Raw genomic sequence first — 25,779 nt, forward strand, 5'->3', positions numbered from 1 at the left:
GGGGCTGAGGGCTGGGGGCCCTTCTTTGAGAACCCAGTACACAGAAGAACATTAGTGGCTTTGGGAGAATGGGCCCATTGATCTGACCACTGCTCACCCAGTCAGATTGATCCAGATTGTAAAGCATATCTCCAAGCCAGTATTTGAAGCCAAAGAACACTATTAAAAGCTGTACTTGAAAGATATGCTTGGAAGTGCTTTAGACTCTGGAAAGCTTATCAACCAGAGAAGCAGCAGGTGGTTGAAGAAGTAGGAAGAATGAGGCTGAACAGGATTCTAGCTTTCCTTTTACAAAGACCGCTCCTGTGCTCCTGCTTCTTTTTTTATCTTGAAAAATAAAAACTGTCCAAGAAAAGATTGGCCAGAAAGGGGGAGTTTATAAGCTCTATGGACATCCGGGGAGGCGGGCAGGGTCGGGGGCAGCCAAGAGTGAATACTACCCATGAGTACACAATTAATGGTTGTTGAAAGATTGAACTGTTAACACTATCATTATAAAACACATTTCAGTACTAGTGATAAGAGCCAGGGATATTTAAACTGGGAGCATGATCTCAGGCGAGGAAAGCAACCACTCACAGAGAGCTCCAAGTCTCCCTGAGCCTGGGCATCCCCAGCAGTTAGCGTCCCGGCGGGGCTGCCCGGCCGCCTCCGCCCCTGTTCGCGAGCCACGCACTCCCGCCCACCTCCTGTGCCCTGTGTCCTCCACAGCCCCACATCGTCACATGGCACCTCCTTCCAAACTTCAAAGCCTGATGTGAATTTCTCTGATCTTACCAGCTATGCAGCGCATCCTCATGACGGCGCTGCTATCTGCTACTGTATTTACATTTATCTGCATACATGATATTTACATTTATTTACACATATGACAAAACCAGGGCTTCCCTGGTGGCTCGCACAGTTGATGCAGCAGACCCGGGTTCGATCCCTGGGTCAGGAAGATCCCCTGGAGAAGGCAATGGCAACCCACTGCAGTATTCTTGCTTGGGAAATCCCATGGACAGAGGAGCCTGGCGGGCTATACAGTTCACAGGGTCACAAAGAGATGGACATGACTGATCTGCTGAGTGCACATGTGCCCATATGATGATGAGAGTAACAATCACTGTGATACTTACTGTGTCTTACTGTGAGGCACGCACTGTAAATACCAGGCAAACGCTTTATATGTTTTCATTTCCTTAAACCCCATTAGAGCTTGATGGGCTTGATGTCATTATGTCCATTTAAAAGACACAGACCTTGAGACCCTGAGAAAGGCGGTAAATGGCTTGTCCAGGAGACTCCTGGGTTGGACATGGATAGACCTGGCATGCTACCCATGTAAAAACTCCCTAAAAAAGATGCAAACTAGAACCACCATGAGATAGCACTGATCACTCATTAAAATGGGCAAAACAGAAAAAAAAAACAATCATACGAAATGCTGTCAAGAATATTGGAGTAATTGGAACTCTCATACGTTGCTGGAGAGAGTATAGAATAGCCTGGTCATATTGGAAAACGGTTTGGCAATTTCTTATCAAGTTAAGCAAAGGCCAGATGATCCAGTAATCTCACAAGAAAGGAAGATATAAGTCCACACACACACACACAAAAACTCTTATGCAAATATTTAGAGCAGCTTTGTTCATGATTGCCCAAACCTAGAAACAACCCAAATGTCTCTGAACTGGTGAATAAATAAACACATTGTGTATATCCACCAAATGGAATACTAGTTAGAACAAAAAGGAACAAACCACTGACACATGGGGCTTCCCAGGTGGCTCAGTGGTAAAGAATCCTGTCAATGCAGGAGACTGGGTTTGATCCCAGGGGATCTCCAAGATCCCCTGGAGAAGGCAATGGCAACCCACTCCAGTATTCTCGCCTGGAAAACCCCATGGACAGAGGAGCCTGGTGGGCTACAGTCCATGGGGTCACCTGAGTCAGACACGACTTGGCGACTGAGCACGCAGGCACACGCTAACACACGCAACTGCATGGATGCATCTCCGTTATGCTATGCTAAATGAGGAAGCCAGACTCAAAAGGCTGTACCTTGTGTGACGCCATGAGCAGACCGTTCCGGAAACGGTAGAACTGGGAGTAGAAAACTGGTCACCTGTTGCCTGAGACCAGAGCCAGAGATCTGATTACAAAGGGGCGTGAGATCACTCTGCAGAGTGACAGAAGTAGTCTTTATCTTGGCTGTCTGCTAGCTACATGACTGTATACACTTGTCACGACTCAAAGAACTTAAAGTAAGAGGGGTAAATTTTACTTGCGTGTGAATTATACCTCAATAGACCTGACGTTTAAAAAAGTTCCCCAGGGGATTTCCTGGCAATCCAGTCGTTAGGGCTCTGAGCTCTCACTGCTGAGGCCACAAGTTCAATCCCGGGTCTGGAAACTATGATCCCACGAGCCAGGTGGTGTGGCCAAAAAAAAAAAAAAAAATTCATGATGATTTTTTTAGAAAAGTTCCCCAAAGTTCCCTAAGGGAAGGATCATGGATGATAAGCCCTGCTTAGTCAAAAGCTTCTATACTACTTTGGACCACGTCTACCATTTGTACTAACTGGTAAACTGAAGAGTAAGTTAATCTGAAATGTATTATTATTCCATTTCCCTACTGATCCTTGGCTGAAGAATCAGTGAGGGGAAAAAAAAAAAAAAACTAACAAATGGTGACTGAGCAGGAAGAGAAGCTGGAAGCAGAGAAGGTCCATAAATGCTGAATGAGCCCAAGTTCACCAGACAGGTAACAGCGGGTACTAACCTTAGCGTGTTCCGTGATCTTCTGTTCAAAGATCTCAGTTTGACTAGAAGTTGAGGCTGCCTCCTCATTGTCATCAACTGATGGAAAACACTACCATGTGCTTTTAAAAAAGAGAAAATAAATATCAAAACTTAGTGCTTAGGCGGTGAATGTGATAAAACAGTATTTTACATAAAATTTTATAATAAAAATAAGACAAAGTCTTTTCAGCACCAGGAGCGCTGAATTGTATGAAAGGCAGCAGCTGCCCATACACCCTAAATGAACTAATGAAGTACGATATACCCTAAAGACCTTCAGAGGTCTTACCTGATAGCTCAGCTGGTAAAGAATCTGCCTGCAATGCAGGAGACCCCAGTTCGATTCCTGGGTCAGGAAGATCCCCTGGAGAAGAGGTAGGCTATCCATTCCAGTATTCTTGGGCTTCCCTTGTGGCTCAGCTGGTAAAGAATCTGCCCGCAATGTGGGAGACCTGGGTTTGATCCCTGGGTTGGGAAGATCCCCTGGAGAAGGGAACACCTACCCTCTCCAGTATTCTGGCCTAGAGAATTCCATGGACCACATAGTCCATGGGGTTGCAAAGAGTGGGAAATGACTGAGCCACTTTCACTTTCATTTTCAAAGACCCTCAGAAGGTTCCCAACTGGCCAACCCCTGGAGCTGCCACGACAGCAGATTCTTAGCATCATTCTGCCAGATTACAGAGGAGAGGGGAGTCTGAAAAGCATCTCTCACTTCAAGCGGAACTAACTGTATCCCAGACCCCAGGACCTTCCTGTTCCAAGATGGTGGGGCTGGCATTGCTGCGTGTCCTAAATCATGAAACAAGGAGACAGCTGTCTGAGGAGCCAGAGGGGAGTTTCAGATCTGCCAGGCTCTGAGATCCGAGAGGCAAGTACCGTAACTGTTTGCCTGACTCTCCATGTTCCCATTATCTAGCACATCGCCTGGTCCACGGACACATCGAGAGATGCTCAGTGCTTTTAGAGGGCAGCCTGGCATGTATCTCAGTGACCGAGCAATAGGAAATCACTGAACTGGCCTGTTCCGTCAGTTCTGAGGCCGTGTGCTCAATGAAAAGGAGCCAATACAGGGTCCTCACGCTTCCTAATCTCCCATGTTAAAGCCTCACACGTGCCACCGAGGAAATAGAATGACTGAGATTTTCATATCAAATGACATACTTTTAAAAATGTGAATTCAGGTGAAAAGCGTTAGGCTTTTTAGACTGTAGCTGTCTTCTCTGATGCATCGTCTGCTTGTTTAATCTTTAAGGAAAGGGAAGAAAGCAACAGCAAGAGAGTGGTACCTCTTCTGGATACTGAAGGGTCCACTTCAACGCCTTTTTCATAGGGGGTGCCTCCGTTCAAGAAGAGCTTGTAAGTCCTACAAAAGAAAAGCACGCAGTGTGCATGCGGCGCTGCCACAGTGGAGGCGGCGGGGGAGCACCATTTCAGCACAAGCACATCCACAGACATTTTATTTACGCCTCATTCACTGGTAAATGAGGACGGAAGCTGGTATCCTTCCCTAGGGGTATCCTCTCAGTAAACTGAGTCTCCTTCTTAACTATGAACTATAGAAAATACATTTTCCACTTTAAAATGAGAAAGATTAACTGATGTCATTTTGAGACTTTAATGACTTGTGCCATTTAAATGTCTTTTTCAAAAGTTTTGAATCATCATTGGAAATAAAGCTGTTATGAATTTATACTACTTTTAAAATGCAAAAGTAACATGTAGATTGTTGTAAAAACTTCAAATGACATAGAAACAATCAATAAAACCCCGAAAACTCCCTCCCTGTCCTTTCCCGCCTAGCTTGGTAAGCCCCTTGTCCTATCTTTTTCTGTACAAATTATTTTAAAACAAATTCATACACACAATAAATCTCAAACTGACACACATTTCCTTCTAAAGTTGCCTCTTTAACCCTGTGGCACTGCCTCCCCAATTCTGTCCCCAGAGACAACCTCCAGGAACAGTTTCCACAGGCACACAAGCACAGCGCTCTGTGAAAAGAAGGGGCGTCAGCACACACATGGCTCCACACCTTGCCAGTTTCAGCTAATAACACACACTGGAGATGTTTTTGCATCACTACCCAGGCCTCCATCTCATTTAAAAAAATAGTTTAAGACTTTAAGAAAGATTTTGGATAGATGCACTTTTCCCTCCCAGTAAGCACAACTAAAAACCCTGAACATTATTAAAAACAGAAAAACAAAAAGCCCACAGGAAGCCTGGGCTTCTACATCTACAGGCAGTATTGGGTTAGGGGGTGAGGGGTGATAGGTGCCCGCCCCCTCCCACCAGAGTGCCAGCAGGAGGACTGTTACCTCTGTTCTGTGGTAAGGTCACGCCCACCCCTGTGGGGTCAGTAGAGGAGGAAGGGGGCAGCATTATCTGAATTAAACCTCTGGGATAGGAACTATCATAATCCCATTTTAAAACTGGGGGATATTGAAGCTTGGAGACATTAAAGCACCCATTGACAGTTACACGGACAGAGTCCAGGCTATGGCCCTGAATTCTATCATTCCAAATCTAGGGCCTCCATCATCATCCTACTGACTGCCCATCTGCATCCCTTCTGTGAGTTTCTTGTTTATAGCCTAGACTTAAGACTTGTGTGTGTGCACCCACTTTCAAATTTGGATTCTCTTCTTCTTAGTTTTTCAGAGCTCTTCTTATATTAAAGATAATAATCTTGTGACTGTTAAATACTGGATATATTGCAAATACATTACAAACATTTGCTTTTGGTCTTCAATTTTAAATTTGTTTACAGTGGCTGCTGCTACAATTTCCACTTACCACCTATAGAAGAAAGGTGGAGTCACAAAGACCTGGGGACCCCTCACCGAGCTTTCCCACTCTTTAGTGAGAATTAGGCTCTATCTGGGGCTTCCCTGGTGGCGCAGGGGTAAAGAATTCACCTGCAATGAAGGAGACTTGGGTTCAAACCCTCAGTCAGGAAGAGGCCCTGGAGGAGGGCATGGTAACCCACACCATGTTCCTGCCTGGAGAAGCCCACAGACAGAGAAGCCTGGTGGGCCACCGCCCACGGGGTCGCAGAGTCGGACAGGACGGAGGTGGACTGAGTGTGTGTACACATAGGCTCCATCCCGGCACCGTGAAGTGTGCTAATACCACAGGGAACTGCTGAAGAAGCATTCTCGGCAGACGACTGGGGCAAACATCCTTAAAGTACCTTTGCTGTGTGCGTCATTCTCCCCCTCCTAGGATGAGATCACGTGCGCTGTTTTCATATTAAGGTGAAAGTGAAAGTGTTAGCCGCTCAGTCATGTCTGACTCTTTTGCAAGACCGTGGACTGTAGCCTGCCAGGCTCCTCTGTCCAGGAGATTTCCCAGGCAAGAATACTGGTATGGGTAGCCATGCCCTCCTCCAGGGGATCTTCCCGACCCAGGGATTGAACCTGGGTCTCCTGCATTGCAGGCAGATTCTTTACCACTTGAGCCACCAGGGAGGCCCCCAAAAAACATTAAAATCAACATTAAGAAGCCCTCTCCCCTCAAGTTACTGAAATGTGAAACCTCTGGAAACCTGAGGTGTCTAGATTCTAAAAAATGAATTTCCACAAAATTATCCACTTGGAGGGACTATGTAAACCCAACTTACTTTGCTGGAATAGGAATTCCAGTGGTGTCAAAAAGTTTCAGAAACACCCAGCCACAGCTCAACTCTCCTCTTTCACCAGTGGACTAGAAAATAAAACTGGGTATGAACCTTCATGTCTGAATCAGTCAAACCTATAAGCACATACCAAGTTCTCCTAAAAGGAATAAAACTAGTATTTGCCTTTAGAACTAAAAAGTTCTTCACAAGAAAACAAAGGGAAAGCCGGGGAGGCCCGCTGGACTTGCAGGGCAGATGGTAAAGGCAGGGTGTCAGGTGAAGATCTTACCTTGTTAAGTCGCTCCTGAAAAACCCTAAGCCTGGCGCTAGGACGACTGCTGCTGTTGCTTCTTGAGTGATACAAATATGCTGGGAAATGATCCCAGATCACATCAACGCTACGTGCGAGCAGGGGGCTTTGGGCCTCAGTGAGAAATGGAATGAGTCAATGAAGTCATTGAAGGGGCTCCCTGCTCAGAACCTCACCCCCTGCCCCCGTCAATCGTCAGAGGTCAGTGCATTCACCTGGGGGTCCTGCTCCTCGCTCCTGTCCTACACAGCAACACTCACGGATGAATGTGCCTCAAAGAAATGCAAGGGTAGGACCTCCCTGGTGGCGCAGCGAGAACCCGTCTGCCAACGCGGGGGACATGGGTTTGATCCCTGCTCCGGGAAGATTCCATATGCCACGGAGAAACTGAGCCCGTGCGCCCCCACCGCTGAGCCCACGCGCTGCAGCCCCTGAGCCCGTGCTCCGCAACAAGAGGAGCCGCCCAGTGAGAGACCGGTCACCAAAGGAGGAGCAGCCCCGCCCGCCACAACTACAGGAAGCCCGCCCGCAGCACCGGAGACCCAGCGCAGCCAGAAATAAACAATGAGTGAGTAAGTTTTTAAAAAAGAAACGAAAGGACAGCGTAACACCATTAATGGAATTTAACAGCCGGCTCTCTGGGTTGCCATGAAGCCAAGCACACATACCACACCTGTGAAGCTATTATTAAAATATGGAAACATGTTACCACAGACCCACATCCACTGATTCAAGAGTTTATATGATGTAAGTTAATCCAAGTTTCTGATGTTCCTTTAATAAAATGACCTCTCTGCCAGGTCCTTTCATTAGAACCCCCATTTACAAGGTTAAGGGCACTCTGACCCTCAAGGACAGAGGTACAGCTCTGTGCTGGAAAGCCACTGAGCATCTATCACTTCCTGTAAAGTCCCATCTTTTTCAAATCATTCTTACAAAGCACTGGAGTTCACTCCAGCTAAAAATACAAAGAAAAAGACTTGCTTTAAACGCTGCTGAAAAAGCAGCATCATAAAAATAAAATTAGAATCACTGCCATCCCCATTCCTCAAGAGGTTAATATTCTATTACACAGAAAAATCTCAATTATTGTTACTAAGAACAGACATTTAGAAAAAAACTTCCCTTTTGACTGATAATCAGAAAGCTTTATCTTTCAAGTGACATACATTGCGAATATAAGAAATTCCAAGTTCAAATAATATTCCAAGATCTGGAGAGGAAGAATTGGATCTGATGAAACAGTCGCCATCAAGCAGGCAGGGCAAGATGCCAGTAACCTGAAACAATGCAAAAGACGGAGGTTACTAAGAAACAAGGAGAACGGAGCGGGGAGAAACACCGAGGTCCTGCTGTCGGGCAGGGTGCCCGAGTCACTACCCTGTGATAAAGCATAACGGGAAAGAGTGTGAGAAAGACTGAACATACATGTGTAGCCTAGTTGCTTTGCTGTACAGCAGTAACTGGTACACACTGTAAATCAACTGCACTTCAATAAAATAAACTTTTTTAAAATGGCAGGACAGTTCAGCTCTATCATCTGTACCATAATAAAGGTCTTTTTTCTTTTAAGATCTTTAAAAAATGTAGACCACTTTGAAAGTCTTTATTGAATTTGTTACAATATAGCTTATGTCTTATGTTTTGCTTCTCTGGTTGCGAGACCTGTGGGGTCCTAGCTCCCTGACCAGGGATTGAACCCACAGCCCCCGCATTGCAAGGCCAAATCTCAACCACTGGACCATCAGCAAAGTCCTCAAGGTCTTTTAAAGGAAACAAAAAGCAGATGGATTGGACTCATCTATACCAAAGGTTTGAAATTTTAAAATGTAATTTTTGTGCTAAAAAAACTACCTTTACGTTCACTTACTCTTTGCTTAGAGAAGCTAATGCTAAACAAGCACTGTCCCGAGGTCTTCGGAGGTGCTACAAACACAGTGTGATACGCGGTAAGATTTTTGGAGGGGAGGGGGCATACTGCATGGCACGTGGGATCTTAGACCCCCAACCCGGGGTCAAACCTGTGCCCCTTGCAGTGGAAGCTTGGAGTTCTAACCACTGGACCACCAGGCAAGTTCCTGATGAGATATTTATATTAACCACTGTCCTTTGCAGACAGGACTAAAATTATAACCTCCATACACACATGCCCAGCTTCCCTGAGGCAGGCCTTGGAAATTTTCCTTTCCTTTCACTCGCCCCGGACCACAGCATCCCTCTTCCTTGCCTATAAAATCCCACACATCCTACAAGATCAGTTTCTCTTCTATAAAGCCTGCTTCTCTATGGTTCCACAGTACCAGGAGCCCCACAACCATTACACTCTGCCTACGTCATAGCTGCCAATAGCACCCACTGGACGGAGTGACTCTAAGGGTTCAATGAGAAGACGCACCTAGCAGCTGCCTCAGTGCCCAGCACACGGTCAGAGCTCCACACACAGAGGATATTGGTGCTGTATATGTGTCTGTCTCTTCTGCACCAACACAGAAGCTCCCACAGTGTCCAGGAAGCATGCCTTACACCTAAAGGACGGACGGTTAATTTCACTCACAAAGGAACCTATCGTACTAGTTATCCCTTCCATCAGTTCATCTTTATATCGAGGAGAACATTAGAAAAGTTGTTGGGCCAAAATGAATGCAGAAGGATGCTTAAAAGACCAAACTGGAGGACTTCTCTGGTGGTGCAGAGGGTTGACTTCACCTTCCCATGCAGGGGGTGTGGGTTTAATCCTTGGTGGGGGAGCTCAGATCCACATGCCTCTCGACGAGAAACCAAAACAAAAAACAGAAGCAATGTTGTCACAAATTCAATAAAGACTTTAAAAATGGTTCACATTAAAAAAAAAAAGATCCCACTGGACTTGGGGGGGTGGTGCTGTGGACAAGTGTGGACCTGTGCAGCCCACAGGCGAGGTGGCCGGGCTCCTCCCCGTGCTGTGCCCACATGGTGAGCCTCTACCTTGCTGTGAGATCTCTTGATGCAACAGAAGTTTAATGAAGGGTTCTTGGGGTCAGTCACACAAGGGAGTGAACCGTGGGAAGGACGCAATGAAACTGGAGGTGGAAAAAAGTAAACAGAGCTATAGACAACTAATATTATTAAAAGAACATAAAGACAACTTCATCTCCCCGGCATCTATATGACACTGACTCAGTGGCTTGAAGCCACTTAATCTCATTCCTGTCTTTGTTTGTTTCAATCTTGACAGTCCCTGGATGTCAAGGGATGATCGGCTCCCTAGCCGTCACCCATGAGTTTATTTGAAGAAAGCACAGCTCTCCTGAGCACAGCTGGAGACTGCATTTTTTTAAAAAAAACACTTCTTAAGAAATGCTAAGAGTCCCTTTTAAGGTTTCTCTTTTTGTTTTCATTTTCCATCAGACAGAATTTTCTAAAATTGAACCTTGTGATTCACTGAATGAGATGATTCATAGGCATGGTAACCTTGGTGAGGCAGAAACTTGAGTGATTTTTATCAAAGTCCTCCGAGAACATTAAATAATCTAAAGGTTCAAGCCTGGCACCATATATTCTGTGTTAGATAAAAACACGTAATTTCAGGAATCTGTTGTTCTTTTCAGTCACTCAGTTGTGTCCTGCTCTTTGCAACCCCATGAAAGGCAGCATGCCAGGTTTCCCTGTTCTTCACTATCTCCCGGAGTTTGTTCAAACTCATGTCCATTGAGTCAGTAATGCCATGCAACCGTCTTATCCTCTGTCACCTCCTTCTCCTCCTGCCCCCAGCATCAGGGTCTTTTCCAAAGAGTCAGCTCTTCGCATCAGGTAGCCAAAGTACTAGAGCTTTAATTTCAGCATCAGTCCTTCCAATGAATATTCAGGGTTGATTTCCTTTAGGATTGGCTGGTTTGATCTCCTTGCTGTCCAAGGGACTCCCAAGAGTCTTCTCCAGCAACACCAAACACACCAAAGTGCATTACCAAATACATGTTGATAATCTTACCTTAGAAACTAATTGCATAATACTTAATGGGTAAAAGAAACTCATATTTCACTCAATTCACTCAGCAGATTCCTTACCTGGGGAGAAAAGGTCCATGTTTGGGGCTTCTTAGGTTGCCACGTGGCCCTGACTGTGTGAATGTTGCTCAGAACCTGAAATGAGATTTTCCCATTTGGAATCATACTGTTGGAACTTCACCACCTCCATGCTCCAAACAGTGAACAGCGGAGCTTCTTTGGGCGATTCTGTATTTCTTTTTTTTTCTTTTTATATCAGCTACATACATAACTTTTTAAATGATTAACAAAAGGGAACATGTGAATGCTCCTGGAATGGGATGGGGTGTGGGTGGGTCCATGGGGCCTTGGGTAACCGGCAAGCTGAAGTGTGGCCCCATGGGCTGTGCCCTAAGTGTCCCATCGCTGAGACCATCCCACATCTTCATGAAAAGGAATATGTTGGGCTGAAGAGCTGGATGACCAGGCGGGGCAGGGGCCCAATGGAGGGAAACAAGGGAGAAGGATGGGAGGAGATGAGCCTGGCAGGGCTTCCTTGAGGAGCAAACTTGGGTTAGTCACTCAGTCGTGTCTGACTCTTTGCAACCCCATGGACTGTAGCCCAGGAGGCTCCTCTGTCCATGGGATTCTTCAGGCAAGAACACTGGAGTAGGTTGCCATTTCCTTCTCCAGGGGATTTTCCCAACCCAGGGATCAAACCCAGGTCTCCCTCACTGCAGGCGGATTCTTTACCAGCTGAGCCACCAGCGAGGCCCAAGAATACTAGAGTGGGTAGTCTATCTGTTCCCCAGTGGAAGGACCAATTCCCTCCCAACCCGGGAACTGAACCGGGGTCTCCTGCACTGCAGGCAGATTCTTTACCAGCTGAAGGAACTAAGCCAGCAGTAAATCACACTAATCCTCTACACACCTCATTACGTTAATAGTGCTATTTCAAACATATCCTTATACAGAAACATATATAAGCAGCCTCGTGAGCGGTCCCGTCTGCTCCAAGCTTCGCCATCATCCTCGGGCACTTCATTATCCCTTGGAAATACCCATTTGTTTGTTCATGTAACATATGATTGAGATATTTTTGTAAACCAGTACTGTTCTAGGCACTGGAAATATACAGCAGTGAACACAACCGACAAGTATCCCTTGTTCATGGAACTGGCAAGAGAAATAACCAAACAGACTCACGAAAAGTGAACAAATCTGCCTGGCGCTGAGGAGTACCACCAAGCAAAGGCTGAGGAGGAGGGAGGAGGGTAAGAAGTGTGCTCGGGGGCAGGGGAACAGTGAGTAACAAAGCCAAGTGTCACAGCACTTATAGAACAACAAAAGAACTGACGAATTCAGACTCAGACTTCTGCATTAATAATCAGCGGTACTAAGTGAAATGCTTCATATCTGAGAGAGATTAACCAGAAAATTAGGAGAAACTTTAGGTATAACTGACCTTTCAAGAAATATGGCCGAGAGGAGCATTTTATGTGCAATGATAACAAGATGGGGCAGTGGGGAGTTAAAGCATGTGAGTATCTTGGTGTGTTAGTGAAGAATACAGAAATACAGCCTGATTTTAGATTTATGAGAATAATTACAACTAAGTAGCAAGCCAGAAATTTACATACTGCAAACTTAGAGGCTTCAAAAGAACTAGGAGACAAGGCCATGGATAGCTTTTTTTTTTTTTTTCTGCATGTTTCTATGTATTTGAAATAGTTCCTAATTTAACAAATATTGCTAATTTCAATAAAAGTCAGATTGTAGTATAAAATGCATGTAAAAGGAAAAAGAATAAGCAAATTGGAAGTATAATGTTCAAAGATAAAAGTCTAAATGTGAGATTTAGATTTGTTTTCTATTTCTCTAATTATTGGCAAAATAGGTATATAGTTTGTTGATGTATTATTTCTTACTGAGTTCCTAAGGCTTTTCAATCACTGTTTAAGGATGAAACATACAATGATGGTTGATTATAAAACATGTCAAATATACCAGACAAGTTAAAAGAAACTTACAGTACACCCGAAGCTTATCACCTAGATTCTGCCATCAACATTTCACTTCGCTTGCTTTATCACATATACCATCTAGCCATCCATCAATTCATCTCAGTTTTTGATACACTACAAACTTGCAGACATAAGTAAACTTTTCTCTAAATATGTTAACATGCATAGCATAGGGTTCATTATTTGTTCACAGTTCTCTTTTTGATGGAAAATTTAATACAGTGAAATTCAGAAACCTTATTTTTATCCTCTTGTAATGTCCAGAGTGGGGAAAGGAAAGTGGACTGGCTAGGGACCATAGGTCCGAAGGAATGACATGGCAAGTGCTGTCACTGGAGGCCTACAGAGGAACCTGAGCCTCATCAGGGTCCCCACGTAAGGAGACACGCCTTTCCCCAGAGGTGTGTGCAGAGGCCCGGAGGCGGCCTCGCTCTCACCTGGCAGGAGTGGCGTCACTGTGTGCGCTACAATAGGGGCAAAACTCATCAGATCCAGACTCGCCACTCTCAAATGTCTAGGATACAACTGTTAAAGAAAAAATCATTCATTACACTAAATACCAGGAAAATCTCAACTTAAGTGAGAAAAGAACCAAAAGGTAACAACACTAACTCTGCTCAGTGTCTTGTGGCAGCCTGCATGGGAGGGGCGTTTGGGGGAGAATGGAGACATGTGTATGTATGGCTGAGTCCCTTTGCTATCCACCTGAAACCATCACAACGTGGTTAATCAGCTATATTCCAATATAAAGTTAAAAGTTAAAAAAAAAAGATATCAACACTAAGATGACTGATGTTGGAATTATTTGAAAAGCATTTTAAAGCAGTCATCTAAAAATACTTCAATAAACAACTATGGAGGTGCTTAAAATAAATTTAAAATATAGAAAGAAATACGGAGTTTCAAGAAAGAAATAAGGAAATTTTAACAAAAAAAGAAAAAGAAAGAGGACCCTAATGGAAATTCTAGAACTGAAAAATACAATGAAAGTGAAAGTGTTAGTCACTCAGCCAGCAGGCTGCTCTGTCCATGGGATTTCCCAGACAAGAATACTGGAGTGCATTGCCATTTCCTTCTCCAGGGGATCTTCCGACCCAGGGATTGAACCTGGGTCTCCTGTATTGCAGGTAGATTCTTAACCGTCTGAGCCACCAGAGAACCTCAAGTCTGAAAACAGACACACACACACGCCTACACAAGTCACTGAATAGACTCAGCCACAGAGCAGAAAAGAGGAAAAAGAATCAGTGAGCTTGAAGACAGGCAAACAGAAATTACAGTCTGAACAACTGAACAGAATAGAGGGAAAGAAGATGGTCATAGCTGAGAAAACCTGAAACAGCCTGAGTCCAAGAAACCCATGACAAAGTATATAAACTTCTAAAAACTAAACACAATATCCTGAAAGCAGTGAGAGAGGAACACCACTTAGATTCACCCCTAAGGGTAAAGTCAACTCCAATGAAGCGGAACAATATTTTTTAAGTGCTTAAAGAAGAGACCTGCCAACCTAGAGTTCTATATCTAGTGAAAATACCCACCATGAAGAAAAGGAAAGTAGGCTTTCTCAGATAAAGAAAAACTAGGAGAATCTATAGCCAGCAGACCTACCCTAAAAGAATGGTTAAAGGAAGTTCTCTAAATAGAAAAGAACATGGTAACAGAAGGAATCTCTGAATATCAGGAAGGAAGGAAGAACCATGGAAAGAGTAGAAACAAGGGTAGGGCTTCCCTAGCGGCTCAGCGGTAAAGAATCTGCCTGCCAAAGCAGGAGACACGGTTCAATCCCTGATCCTGGAAAATCCCACTAAGCCCACGTGCCACAGCTCCTGAGCCTGAGCTTCAGAGGCCGGGGGCCGAGACTACTGCGCCCCCGTGCGGAAACTGCTGAGGCCCCCGCAGCCGAGAGTCTGTGCTCTGCAACGAAAGAAGCCACCGCGACGAGAAGCCCGCACGTGGCAACTAGAGTAGCCCCTGCTCTCTGCAACTGGGGAAAAGCTTAATGGTTGAGGCAAAATTATCATACTGTGTGATGCGGTTCTCAATGTATGCGGAGGAAATTCTTAAGATAATTATAAAGCAGTGAGAGGGTTAAAGTTTCTCCTGATCACTTGAACTGGGATGTTGACAAGCAGACTGGAGGAAGTTATGTAGATATAAAATAATACCTACTTATTTTAGTTCAACTAAAAAGCTGTACAAAGAGAGCCACTCAATAACACCGCAGGCACTTCAGAATGGAGTTCTAAAAAAAATGTTTAACACACAGGAAGACAGAAAAAAGAAAACAGAGGAACGAAAAAGAAAGGGAAGGAAGGGAAAAAATAAAACAGCAGGCCCAAGAGTTAAGATTCCCCTCCAGGATCCACCTGCTTTGGGATGCTTGTCAGAGACCTGAGGGAGTGGCGTTTTGTATATTACCCAAAATTTACAGCTGTTCTCACTAGGTTAGTTATTTGGAGAGGAGCTTATTCAGTCATTATTGGAAGCAGTGCTTTCTATTTGTGACTTGGCTTAAATTTACTAAAGAAGTTTTCTTAAGTAAATAGATTCTCCAGGCAAGAATACTGAAGTGCGTAGCCATTCCCTTTCCCAGGGAATCTTCCCAACCCAGGGATAAAACCTGGGTCTCCCACATTGGAGACAAATTCTCTACCAGCTGCCAGGGGAGCCCAAATAAATAGAATGAGCATGTAACTATTAAATACGTTCTATAACTCCATGATTTGGAAAATTTGACATAAACTCACTTCATAAACCAACCTCTATTATTTTTATATAAAATAACTTCTATGATTTTGATATATTAGTCAAAATAAAATTCCAATCTTTATTTTATGTTGTCATGTGTAAGAAAAGCGAGAGAGAGAGAGAGCAAAAAGTTTGGAACCAGATCTTAGAAGAAAGTGGTTCATCTCTTCTTGAACACTGATGACACCTAGTGGTTCCTCATGGCAGTGGTTTTGTGTGGTTCAGATGAAGCAAAGGTGCTTTCCTCCTGCTGTGAGTGAATATACTGTTAGCTGAGGTGTGTGTGTTCGTGTCTGACTCTCTGCAGCCCCTTGGACTGGGGCCCCCCAGGCTCCTCTATACATGGGATTTCCCAGGTAAGAATACTGGATGGGTTGCCATGCCCTACTCCAGGGGATCTTCCACACCCAGGGATCCAACCCACGTCTCTTGAGTCACCTGCATTGACAGGTGGATTTTTTACCACTGTGTTGCCTAGAAAGCCCAATAAATGCTGGAGAAAGTGTGGAGAGAAGGGAACCTCCTACACAGTTGGTGGAAATGTAAGTTGGTGCAGCCACTATGGAGAACAGTATCAGTTCAGTCCAGTTACTCAGTCGTGTCCGACTTTTTGCGACCCCATGAATCGCAGCACGCCAGGCCTCCCTGTCCATCACCAACTCCCGGAGTCCACCCAAACCCATGTCCATTGAGTCAATGATGCCATCCAGCCATCTCATCCTCTGTCGTCCCCTTCTCCTCCTGCCCCCAATGCCTCCCAGCATCAGAGTCTTTTCCAATGAGTCAACTCTTCGCATGAGGTGGCCAAAGTACTGAAGTTTCAGCTTCTGCATCATTCCCTCCAAAGAAATCCCACTAAACTCCTTCAGAATGGACTGGCTGGACCTCCTTGCAGTCCAAGGGACTCTCAAGACTCTTCTCCAAAATCAGAGTTCAAAAGCATCAATTCTTCAGCACTCAGCTTTCTTCACAGTCCAACTCTCACATCCATACATGACCACAGAAAAAAACATAGCCTTGACTAGCTGGACCTTTGTTGGCAAAGTAATGTCTTTGCTTTTGAATATGCTATCTAGGTTGGTCATAACTTTTCTTCCAAGGAGTAAGTGTCTTTTAATTTCATGGCTGCAGTCACCATCTGCAGTGATTTTGGAGCCCCCCAAAATAAAGTCTGACCCTGTTTCCACTGTTTCCCCATCTATTTCCCATGAAGTGATGGGACCAGATGCCATGATCTTCGTTTTCTGAATGTTGAGCTTTAAGACAACTTTCTCACTCTCTGCTTTCACTTTCATCAAGAGGCTTTTTAGTTCCTCTTCACTTTCTGCCATAATAGAGGTTCCTTAAAACTAAAAACAGAGCTACCATATGGCCCTGCAATCCCACCCCTGGGATATATCCAGAGAAAAACATGATCTGAAAACACACGTGCACCCCAGTGCTCACTGCAGCGCTGTCTGCAATACCCAGGACACGGGAGCAACCAGATGCCCAGGGCAGTGCTGTCTCTCAGTTACAGCCTGCTGTCCGCAGCCCCAGGGACCGCAGCCCCCAGACTCCTCTGTCCACAGGACTTTCCTGGCAAGAATACCAGAGTGGGTGGCATGCCCTCCTCCAGGGGATCTTCCCAGCCCAGGGATTGAACCCAGTCCTCCTGCATTTCCTGTATTGCGGGCAGATTATTTACCGGGGAGCCACAGGGAAATGGATAAGGAAGATGTGATACATATACACAATGGAATATTACTCAGCCATCGAAAAGGAATGAAACAATGCCATCTGCCGCAACATGGATGGACCGAGAGAGTGTCACACTGAGGGAAGGAAGTCAGTGAGAGGGAGAAGTGTGTGACATCCATCCTATGTGGAATCTGAAAAGAATCATACAAATGAACTTACAAGACAGAAACAGACTCACAGACTTCGAGAACGAGCTGTGGCTGCTGGGGGAAGGGCGGGGGAGGGGATGGTTAGGGAGTTTGGAAGGTACGTGTGCACACTGCTGTATTTAGAATGGATCACCAACAAGGACCCGTGGTACAGCCCAGGGAGCTCTGCTCAATGTCATACGGCAGCCTGATGGAAAGGGGGTTTGGGGGAGAACGGATGCTTGTCTGTGCATGGCTGAGTCCTTTCGCTGTTCACCTAACACTATTACAACATTGTGTGTTAACTGGCTATACCCCAATACAAAATAAAAAAGTTTTTTTTTTTTAAGTAAGTATACTCAGCAGGGACCAAGATAAACCCAAGAACTCCTCCACACCTGGCCTGCTATCACTGCTCTCTACCTCATGGCGGGTCCCCGCCATCCCCCCAGACCTAGGAGCCAGAGACTCGGCTTCACGCCTGACGCCCCACGCTCCCGCGCTCCCCACACTCAGCCCGTGACAAGCGGAGCCTCCTGAATGTGCCTCCAGCCGCAGCCCTCATCTCCACTTCTCTCATCGAGTCTCCATCATCACTCTTCTCTGGTGATCTCACGGTGTTGCACGGGTTGGTGGAAGCGCTTCGTTGTGTTGTTGAGTCGCTCAGTCGTGTCCCACTCTTTGCGACCCCATGAACTGCTGCACGCCAGCCTTCCCTGTCCATCACTATCTATCTCCCAGAGTTTGCTCAGATTCATGTCTATTGAGTCAGTGATGCTATCTAACCATTTCATCCTCTGCCGCCCCCTTCTTTTGCCTTCAATTTTTCCCAGCATCGCAGTTTTTTCCAATGAGTCGGCTCTTTGCATCAGGTGGCCAAAGTACTGGAGCTTCAGCATCCGTCCCTCCAATGAACACCCAGGACTGATCTCCTTTAGGCTGGACTGGCTGGATCTCCTTGCAGTCCAAGGGACTCTCAAGAGTCTTCTCCAACACCACAGTTCAAAAGCATCAGTTCTTTGGCGCTCAGCTTTCTTTATAGTCCAACTCTCACATCCATACACGACTACTGGAAAAACCGTAGCTTTGACTAAACAGACCTTTGTCAGCAAAGTGATGCCTCTGTTTTTCGATGAGCTGTCTAGGTTTGCCATAGGTTTCCTTCCAAGGAGCAAGCGTCTCAATTTCATGACTGCAGTCACTGTCTGCAGTGACTTTGGAGGCAAGGAAATGAGACCTGCCGCTGCTGCCACTTCTTCCCCTTCTATTTGCCATGAAGTGACGGGCCCAGAGGCCATGATCGTGGTTGTTGAAATGTTGAGCTTTAAGCCAGCTTTTCCACCTTCCTTTTCACCTCCATCAAGAGCTCTTTAGTCCCCCTTCACTTTCTGCCTGTAGAGTAGTATCAGGTGTATATCTGAGGTTGTTGATATTTCTCCTGGCAATCGTGATTCCAACTTGTGAGTCAACCAGCCCAGCATTTCACATGATGTACTCTGCATATAAGTTAAATAAGCAGGATGACAATATACAGCCTTGACATACTCCTTTCCCGATTTGGAACCAGTCTGCTGTTCCATGTCTGGTTCTAACTTGCTTGGTGACTGCACACAGGTTTCTCAGGGGAGGTAAGGTGGTCTGCTATTCCCATCTCTTTAAGAATTTTCCACAGTTTGTTGTGATCCACACAATCAAAGGCTTTAGCATAGTCAATGAAGCAGATGTTTTTCTGGATTTCCCTTGCCTTCTCTATGATCCAGCGAATGTTGGCAATTTGATCTGTGGTTCCTCTGCCTTCTCTAAATCCAGCTTGTACATCTGGAAGTTCTTGACTCATGTACTGCTGAAGCCTACCTTGAAGGACTTTGAGCATAACCTTTCTAGCACATGAAATGAGCACAATTCTGCGGTAGTCTGAACATTCTTCAGCATTGCCCTTGTTTGGGAATGGAATGAAAACTGACCTTTTCCAGTCGTGTGGCCACTGCTGAGTTTTCCAAATATGCTGACATATTGAGTGCAGCACTTTAACAGCATCATCTTTTAGGATTTGAAATAGCTCAGCTGGAATTTCATCACCTCCACTGCTTAGCACTTCATTTCACACTCCAGGATGTCTAGCTTTCAGTGATTTAGTTACACTAACTTATCTAGTCTTCACACTGACCCTAAGGAAGGTGCACCAGAGAGAGCAAGGTAGAGTCATTTGGTCAGCATCCCACATTCAGCTGGTGGAGCCTGGGTTTAATTCCAGGCAAAATGGCTCCAGATTTCAGATTTCATTTTCTCGGAGGAGTGGACACTTGCTGCCTTTTGACCACTATATTGTGACACAGCTTCCAAATGGTCTACTGGGGTCCCTTCTGGCCACGCCTCCAATCCATCTCCAGGGAGGAGCCAGAAATCACCCCCAGATGTACATCTAAGTCATGTCACTCTCTTCCAACAGCTTTCCTGTTTTTAGGACAAAGACGAAACTCGAAACTCGCGGCTTACAAGATCTTACACGGCATCCCCCAGGTCGTCCACCCTGCACTTCCTCGCTCCCTCTGCTCAGCCACGCCAGCGCCCCTTCCCACACCTTTCCCCTCAAGGCCCTGCCTGTGCTCCTGTTCAGTCAGGAACACACTGCCGTCTCCTTACAGTCTTTTCACCCCTCAGATCTCACGGCAAGCATCACCCCCTTCAGAGTTTAGATTATGGAAGTGAGAATTCTTTTCTAGTGTGACAAACTTCCCTCTAAGCAACGCTTTTCTTAACTCATGGATTATTTAGAAATCAGTTGCATAATTTCCAAGGATTTTTTTCGTGTTCTCTTTCTGTTTTTGGTTTCTAATTCAACTCCCTGTGATCAAAACCCTACACTGCATGATTTCAAAATCTGTTCAGGACCATCTATTTTGGTGAATGTTCCATATTCACTAAAAAGAATGCAATTGGGGGTGAAGTGTTTTACAAACTTACAAATTACATCCAGTTTGTTCCTGGTGTTATTCTGTTCTTTTATAATCTTACTGATCTTCTGTTTGCCATGACGGAGTGACATGACTTAGATGTACATCTGGGGGTGATTTCTGGCTCCTCCCTGGAGATGGATTGGAGGCGTGGCCAGAGGGACCCCAGTAGACCATTTGGAAGCTCTGTCACAATATGGTGGTCAATTTCCTGTTCTGTTACAGTATTATAGAAAGAAGTATTAAAATCTGTAATTATAAGTATGGCTTTGCCCATTTCTCCCTTTAGTTCTATCCATTTCTACCGCATGCATTTTGAAGCTCTGATGTTGAGTGTATACACACTGAGGACTGGGGCATCTTCTTGTGGAATGGTCCACCCTATCATGTAATGTACCACCTTGTTCCCAATAACGTTCCTTGTTCTGAAGTATGCTTTGTCTGATATTGGCATCTTTTGAATGGCGTGTCTTTCTCTGCTCTTCAGCTTTTAACCTGCCTGTGTTACTATGTGTAAGGTGGTTTCTTAGTCTATGCTTGGATCTCTTTCACTCTGGTTTTCATCTGCATTTCACAGATGACTTATTATGTGCTCAGTATCTTTTTATATGCCTGTTGGCCTGTCATATTCTTTTTTAAAGTGCTTGCTCAAGTCTTTTGTCAATTAAAAAAAAAACCCTAAGCTATCTTATTTCTTGGGTATCTTTGCATTGTTACTGACCACAGCGGATAGTGTTCAGTATTTTACATTAACTATGATGATACTAGCTTTGCTTTAGTTTTCTCTTGTTGCCCTTCAACTCACATGACCTTTATCTCTACTACTGTGGGCAGGAATCCCTTAGAAGAAATGGAGTAGCCATCAGAGTCAAGAAAAGAGTCCGAAATGCAGTACTTGGACGCAATCTCAAAAACGACAGAATGATCTGTGTTTGTTTCCAAGGCAAACCATTCAATATCACAGTAATCCAAGTCTATGCCCCGACCAGTAATGCTGAAGAAGCTGAAGTTGAATGGTTCTATGAAGACCTACAACACCTTCTAGAACTGACACCCCAAAAAGATGTCCTTTTCATTATAGGGGACTGGAATTCAAAAGTAGGAAGCCAAGAGATACCTGGAGTAACAGGTAAATTTGGCCTTGGAGAACAGAATGAAGCAGGGCAAAGGCTAATAGAGTTCTGCCAAGAGAACGTACTGGTCATAGCAAACACCCTATTCCAACAACACAAGAGAAGACTCTACATATGGACATCACCAGATGGTCAACACTAAAATCAGATTGATTATACTCTTTGCAGCTGAAAATGGAGAAGCTCTATACAGCCAGCAAAAAAAAAGACCAGGAGCTGACTGTGGCTTAGATCATGAACTCCTTATTGCCAAGTTCAGACTTAAACTGAAGAAAGTAGGGAAAACCACTAGACCATTCAGATATGACCTAAATCAAATCCCTTACGATTATACAGTAGAAGTGACAAATAGATGCAAGGGATTAGATCTGATAGAGAGAGTGCCTGAAGAATTATGGATGGAAGTTCGTGACATTGTACAGGAGGCAGGGATCAAGACCACCCCCAAGAAAAAGAAATGCAAAAAACCAAAATGGTTGTCTGAAGAGGCATTACAAATAGCTGAGAAAAGAAAAGAAGTGAAATGCAAAGGAGAAAAGGAAAGATATACCCATTGGAATGCATAGTTCCAAAGAATAGCAAGGAGAGATAAGAAAGCCTTCCTCAGTGATCAGTGCAAAGAAATAGAGGAAAACAATAGAATGGGAAAGACTAGAGATCTCTTCAAGAAAATTAGTGATACCAAGGGAACATTTCATGCAAAGATGGGCTCAATAAAGGTCAGAAATGGTATGGACCTAATAGAAGCAGAAGATGTTAAGAAGAGGTGGCAAGAATACACAGAAGAACCTGTACAAAAAAGATCTTCACTACCCAGATAACCACGATGGTGAGATCACTCAACTAGAACCAGACATCCTGGAATGCAATGTCAAGTGGGCCTTAGGAAGCATCACTATAAACAAAGCTAGTGGAAGGGATGGAATTCCAGTTGAGCTATTTCAAATCTAAAAGATGATGCTGTGAAAGTGCTGCACTCAATATGCCAACACATTTGGAAAACTCAGCAGTGGCCACAAGACTGGAAAAGATCAGTTTTCATTCCAATCCCAAAGAAAGGCAATGCCAAAGAATGCTCAAGCTACCGCACAATTGCACTCATCTCATACGCTAGCAAAGTAATGCTCAAAATTCTCCAAGCCAGGCTTCAAGAGGATGTGAACTGTGAAATTTCAGGTGTTCACGCTGGATTTAGAAAAGGGAGAGGAACCAGAGATCAAATTGCCAACATCTGCTGGATCATCGAAAAAGCAAGAGAGTTCCAGAAAAACATCTATTTCTGCTTTATTGATTATGCCAAAGCCATTGACTGTGTGGATCACAATAAACTGTGGAAAATTCTTAAAGAGATGGGAATACCAGACCACTTTACCTGCCTCCTGAAAAATCTGTATGCAGGTCAAGAAGCAACAGTTAGAACTGGACATGGAACAACAGACTGGTTCCAAATCTGTATTTGGAAATGCTGTATATTGTCACCCTGCTTATTTAACTTCTATGTAGAGTACATTATGAGAAATGCTGGACTGGATGAAGCACAAGCTGGAATCAAGACTACCAGCAGAAATATCAATAACCTCAGATACGCAGATGACACCACTCTTATGGCAGAAAGCAAAGAAGAACTAAAGAACATCTTGATGAAAGTTAAAGAGGAAAATGAAACAGTTGGCTTAAAACTCAACATTCAGAAAACTAAGATCATGGCATCCGCTCCCATTACTTCATGGCAAATGGATGGGGAAACAGTGGAAACATGAGACACCTTTTTTGGGCTCCAAAATTGCTGCAGATGGTGACTGCAGCCATGAAATTAAAAGACCCTTGCTGCCAACAAAGGTCCGTCTAGTCAAGGCTATGGTTTTTCCAGTAGTCACGTATGGATGTGAGAGTTGGATTATAAAGAAGGCTTCAGTTCAGTTCAGTTCAGTCGCTCCACTGAAGAATTGATGCTTTTGAACTGTGGTGTTGGAGAAGACTCTTGAGAGTCCCTTGGACTGCAAGGATATCAAACCAGTCCATCCTAAAGGAAATCAGTCCTGAATGTTCATTGACAGGACTGATGTTGAAGCTGAAACTCCAAAACTTTGGCCACTGGATGCGAAGAGCTAACTCATTTGAAAAGACCCTGATGCTGGGAAAGATTGAAGGTGGGAGGATAAGGGGACGACAGAGGATGAGATGGTTTGAAGGCATCACTGACTCAATGGACATGAGTTTGAGGAAGCTCTGGGAATTGGTGATGAACAGGGAGGCCTGGTGTGCTGCAGTCCATGGGGTTGCAAAGAGTCGGACATGACTGAGCAACTGAATTGTTGCCCTTTACCAACCTGAAGTTCCCTTCTGTTCTTAATTTGGTGAGAACTTTTTAAAGAATCGTAAATGGGTGTTAATGTTTGTCAAATGCTTTTTCCATGTCTACTGAATGATCACATGGTTTTTTTTCTTATTTAGTTATGTTAATATGGCAAATTACAATGATCTATTCTCAAATGTTAAATACTGGCTACACAGGAGGGTACCTTTGAGTTCCTGGAATAATCCCAATTAATCATGACATATTGTCCTTTTTTATCTTCCCAGGTGGTACAGTGGTTAAGAATCCTCCTGCCAATGCAGGAGGCTCAAGAGACACATGGTCAATCCCTGGGCTGGGAAGATCCCCTGGAGTAGGATAATGGCAACCCATTCCAGTATTCTTGCCTGGAAAGTCCCATGGACAGAAAAGCCTGGCAGGGTACAGTCCTTGGGGTCGCTAAGAGTCTCCATGACTGAGCACGCACATGCGCCTGGACTTCAAGGGAGAGCTGCATGCTAACAACGCTAACTAATGTCAACAGAGGAGCAGGTAAGTTAAGTGTAGTATAGATTCGAGCTGGATAATCATCAATCAGGTTCAATTCACTCATATTTTGTTTAGGATTTTAGCTCATTATATTCGTGAGGAGTACTGGTCTTGTAATTTTTCCTTTTTGAAATGTGTTGTCTTATTTTGGTAGCATGTTTTTCCTAGCCTCATGAAACAAGATGGGAAGCATTCCCTCTTCATCTGTTCTCTGGAAGGGTTTGTGTACTAGTGGTATTATTTCTCCCTTAAATGTTCAGCGGAAACCACAAGTAAAACCATCTGGGTTCTGGAGTTTCTTCAGCTGGAAGAGTTCTAATTTCAGTTTCAATATCTTTAACAGGGGTTATTCAAATTGTTCTAGTTCTTCTCAGGTCAGTTTCATTAAATTGTGGTTTTTGAAGAATTCCTCTGTTTAGCGATGTTATCAAATTTATTGCCATAAAGTTATTTATAATATCACCCTTCTCTTCTTTCTGGCTTCCCAGGTAGCACTAGTGGTAAACAACCCACTTGCCAATGCAGGAGACACAAGAGACATGGGTTTGATCCCTGGGTGGGTAAGATCCCCTGGAGGAGGGCATGGCAACCTGCTTCAGTATTCTTGCCTGGAGAATCCCATGGACAGAAGAGTCTGGCGGGCTGCAGTCCACGAGCTGGCCATGCCGTGCTCCTCTAACACTGTAAGACTTCTCACTGCCCCTCTTCACCACCTCACCTCCAGGGCGGGACACACAGTTTTGAGGGCCTTCGCCAGCTGTGGAGCCCTTTGCCTGGCAAAGCAATAAAAGCTACTCTTTTCTACTTCACCCAAAACTGTCTCCGTGTTCCTGTTCGGCACCAGTGAACAGAGGCTGAGTTTTGGCAACAATCATTTGTTTTCTTTCCTTCTCTCTTTTTAAAATGTATTCTTAAATTTATTTATTTATTTTTGGTCCCACTAAGGCATGTGGGATCCTGGTTCCCCAACTAGAGATCAAACCTCTGCCCCCCACATTGGAAGGTGAAGCCTTAATCAATGGACCACCAGGGAAGTCTCTCTTTTTAAAATTTCTTGATCAGGCTCAGTTTTATTACTCTGGTTAAAGAATAAGCTTTGCCTTTTCTGACTTTCTCTTCCGCTTCCTATTTCCTTAGTTTCCGCTCTTTACTAGTTCCTCCCTTCTTCCTTCCTCAGGTTTCACTCACCCTCCTCTTCTAGACTCTTGAGTTCGAGCTTAGATCACTGATTTAACATCTTTCTTCTTGCCGAGTATATTCAGTCATAAATTTCCATCTCAGCATTGTTTTAGCTGTATCTCCTAAACAAATCAATTAACGAAGAGTCATTCAAATTCTTTGGTGGGTAGTGGGTGGAAAATATTCTCTTAGGAATTAGAGAGAAAGGGGGTGGAAGAGGACACAAGGAACCTCTGTCAGGTGATGGTAATGCTCCACAGGTTGACCGGAATGCTGGTTACACAGGTGTGTACACCTGTCAGAAACGCAATACTCAGACTTCCCTGGTGGTCCAGTGATAAGA

The 25,779-nt window shown here is 44.5% G+C and overlaps 1 protein-coding gene across 3 annotated transcripts in view; it reads right to left on the reverse strand.

Moving 5' to 3' along the window:
- The window catches only part of NPHP1 (nephrocystin 1), a 64,754-nt gene that overhangs the window by 14,554 nt on the left and 24,421 nt on the right, over positions 1-25,779 (reverse strand). For all 3 annotated transcript variants that reach the window (XM_068972822.1, XM_068972814.1, XM_068972806.1), the window contains 5 exons: positions 10,764-10,838; positions 7,889-7,999; positions 6,413-6,495; positions 4,077-4,153; positions 2,768-2,867 (listed from right to left, as the gene is read on the reverse strand). In XM_068972822.1, coding sequence (XP_068828923.1) covers positions 2,768-2,867; positions 4,077-4,153; positions 6,413-6,495; positions 7,889-7,999; positions 10,764-10,838 — 446 coding nt within the window. The remainder of the gene's footprint in view (positions 1-2,767; positions 2,868-4,076; positions 4,154-6,412; positions 6,496-7,888; positions 8,000-10,763; positions 10,839-25,779) is intronic.

Source organism: Capricornis sumatraensis, chromosome 1 (genome assembly GCF_032405125.1).
Source record: "Capricornis sumatraensis isolate serow.1 chromosome 1, serow.2, whole genome shotgun sequence".
In the NCBI taxonomy this organism is placed as follows: domain Eukaryota; kingdom Metazoa; phylum Chordata; class Mammalia; order Artiodactyla; family Bovidae; genus Capricornis; species Capricornis sumatraensis.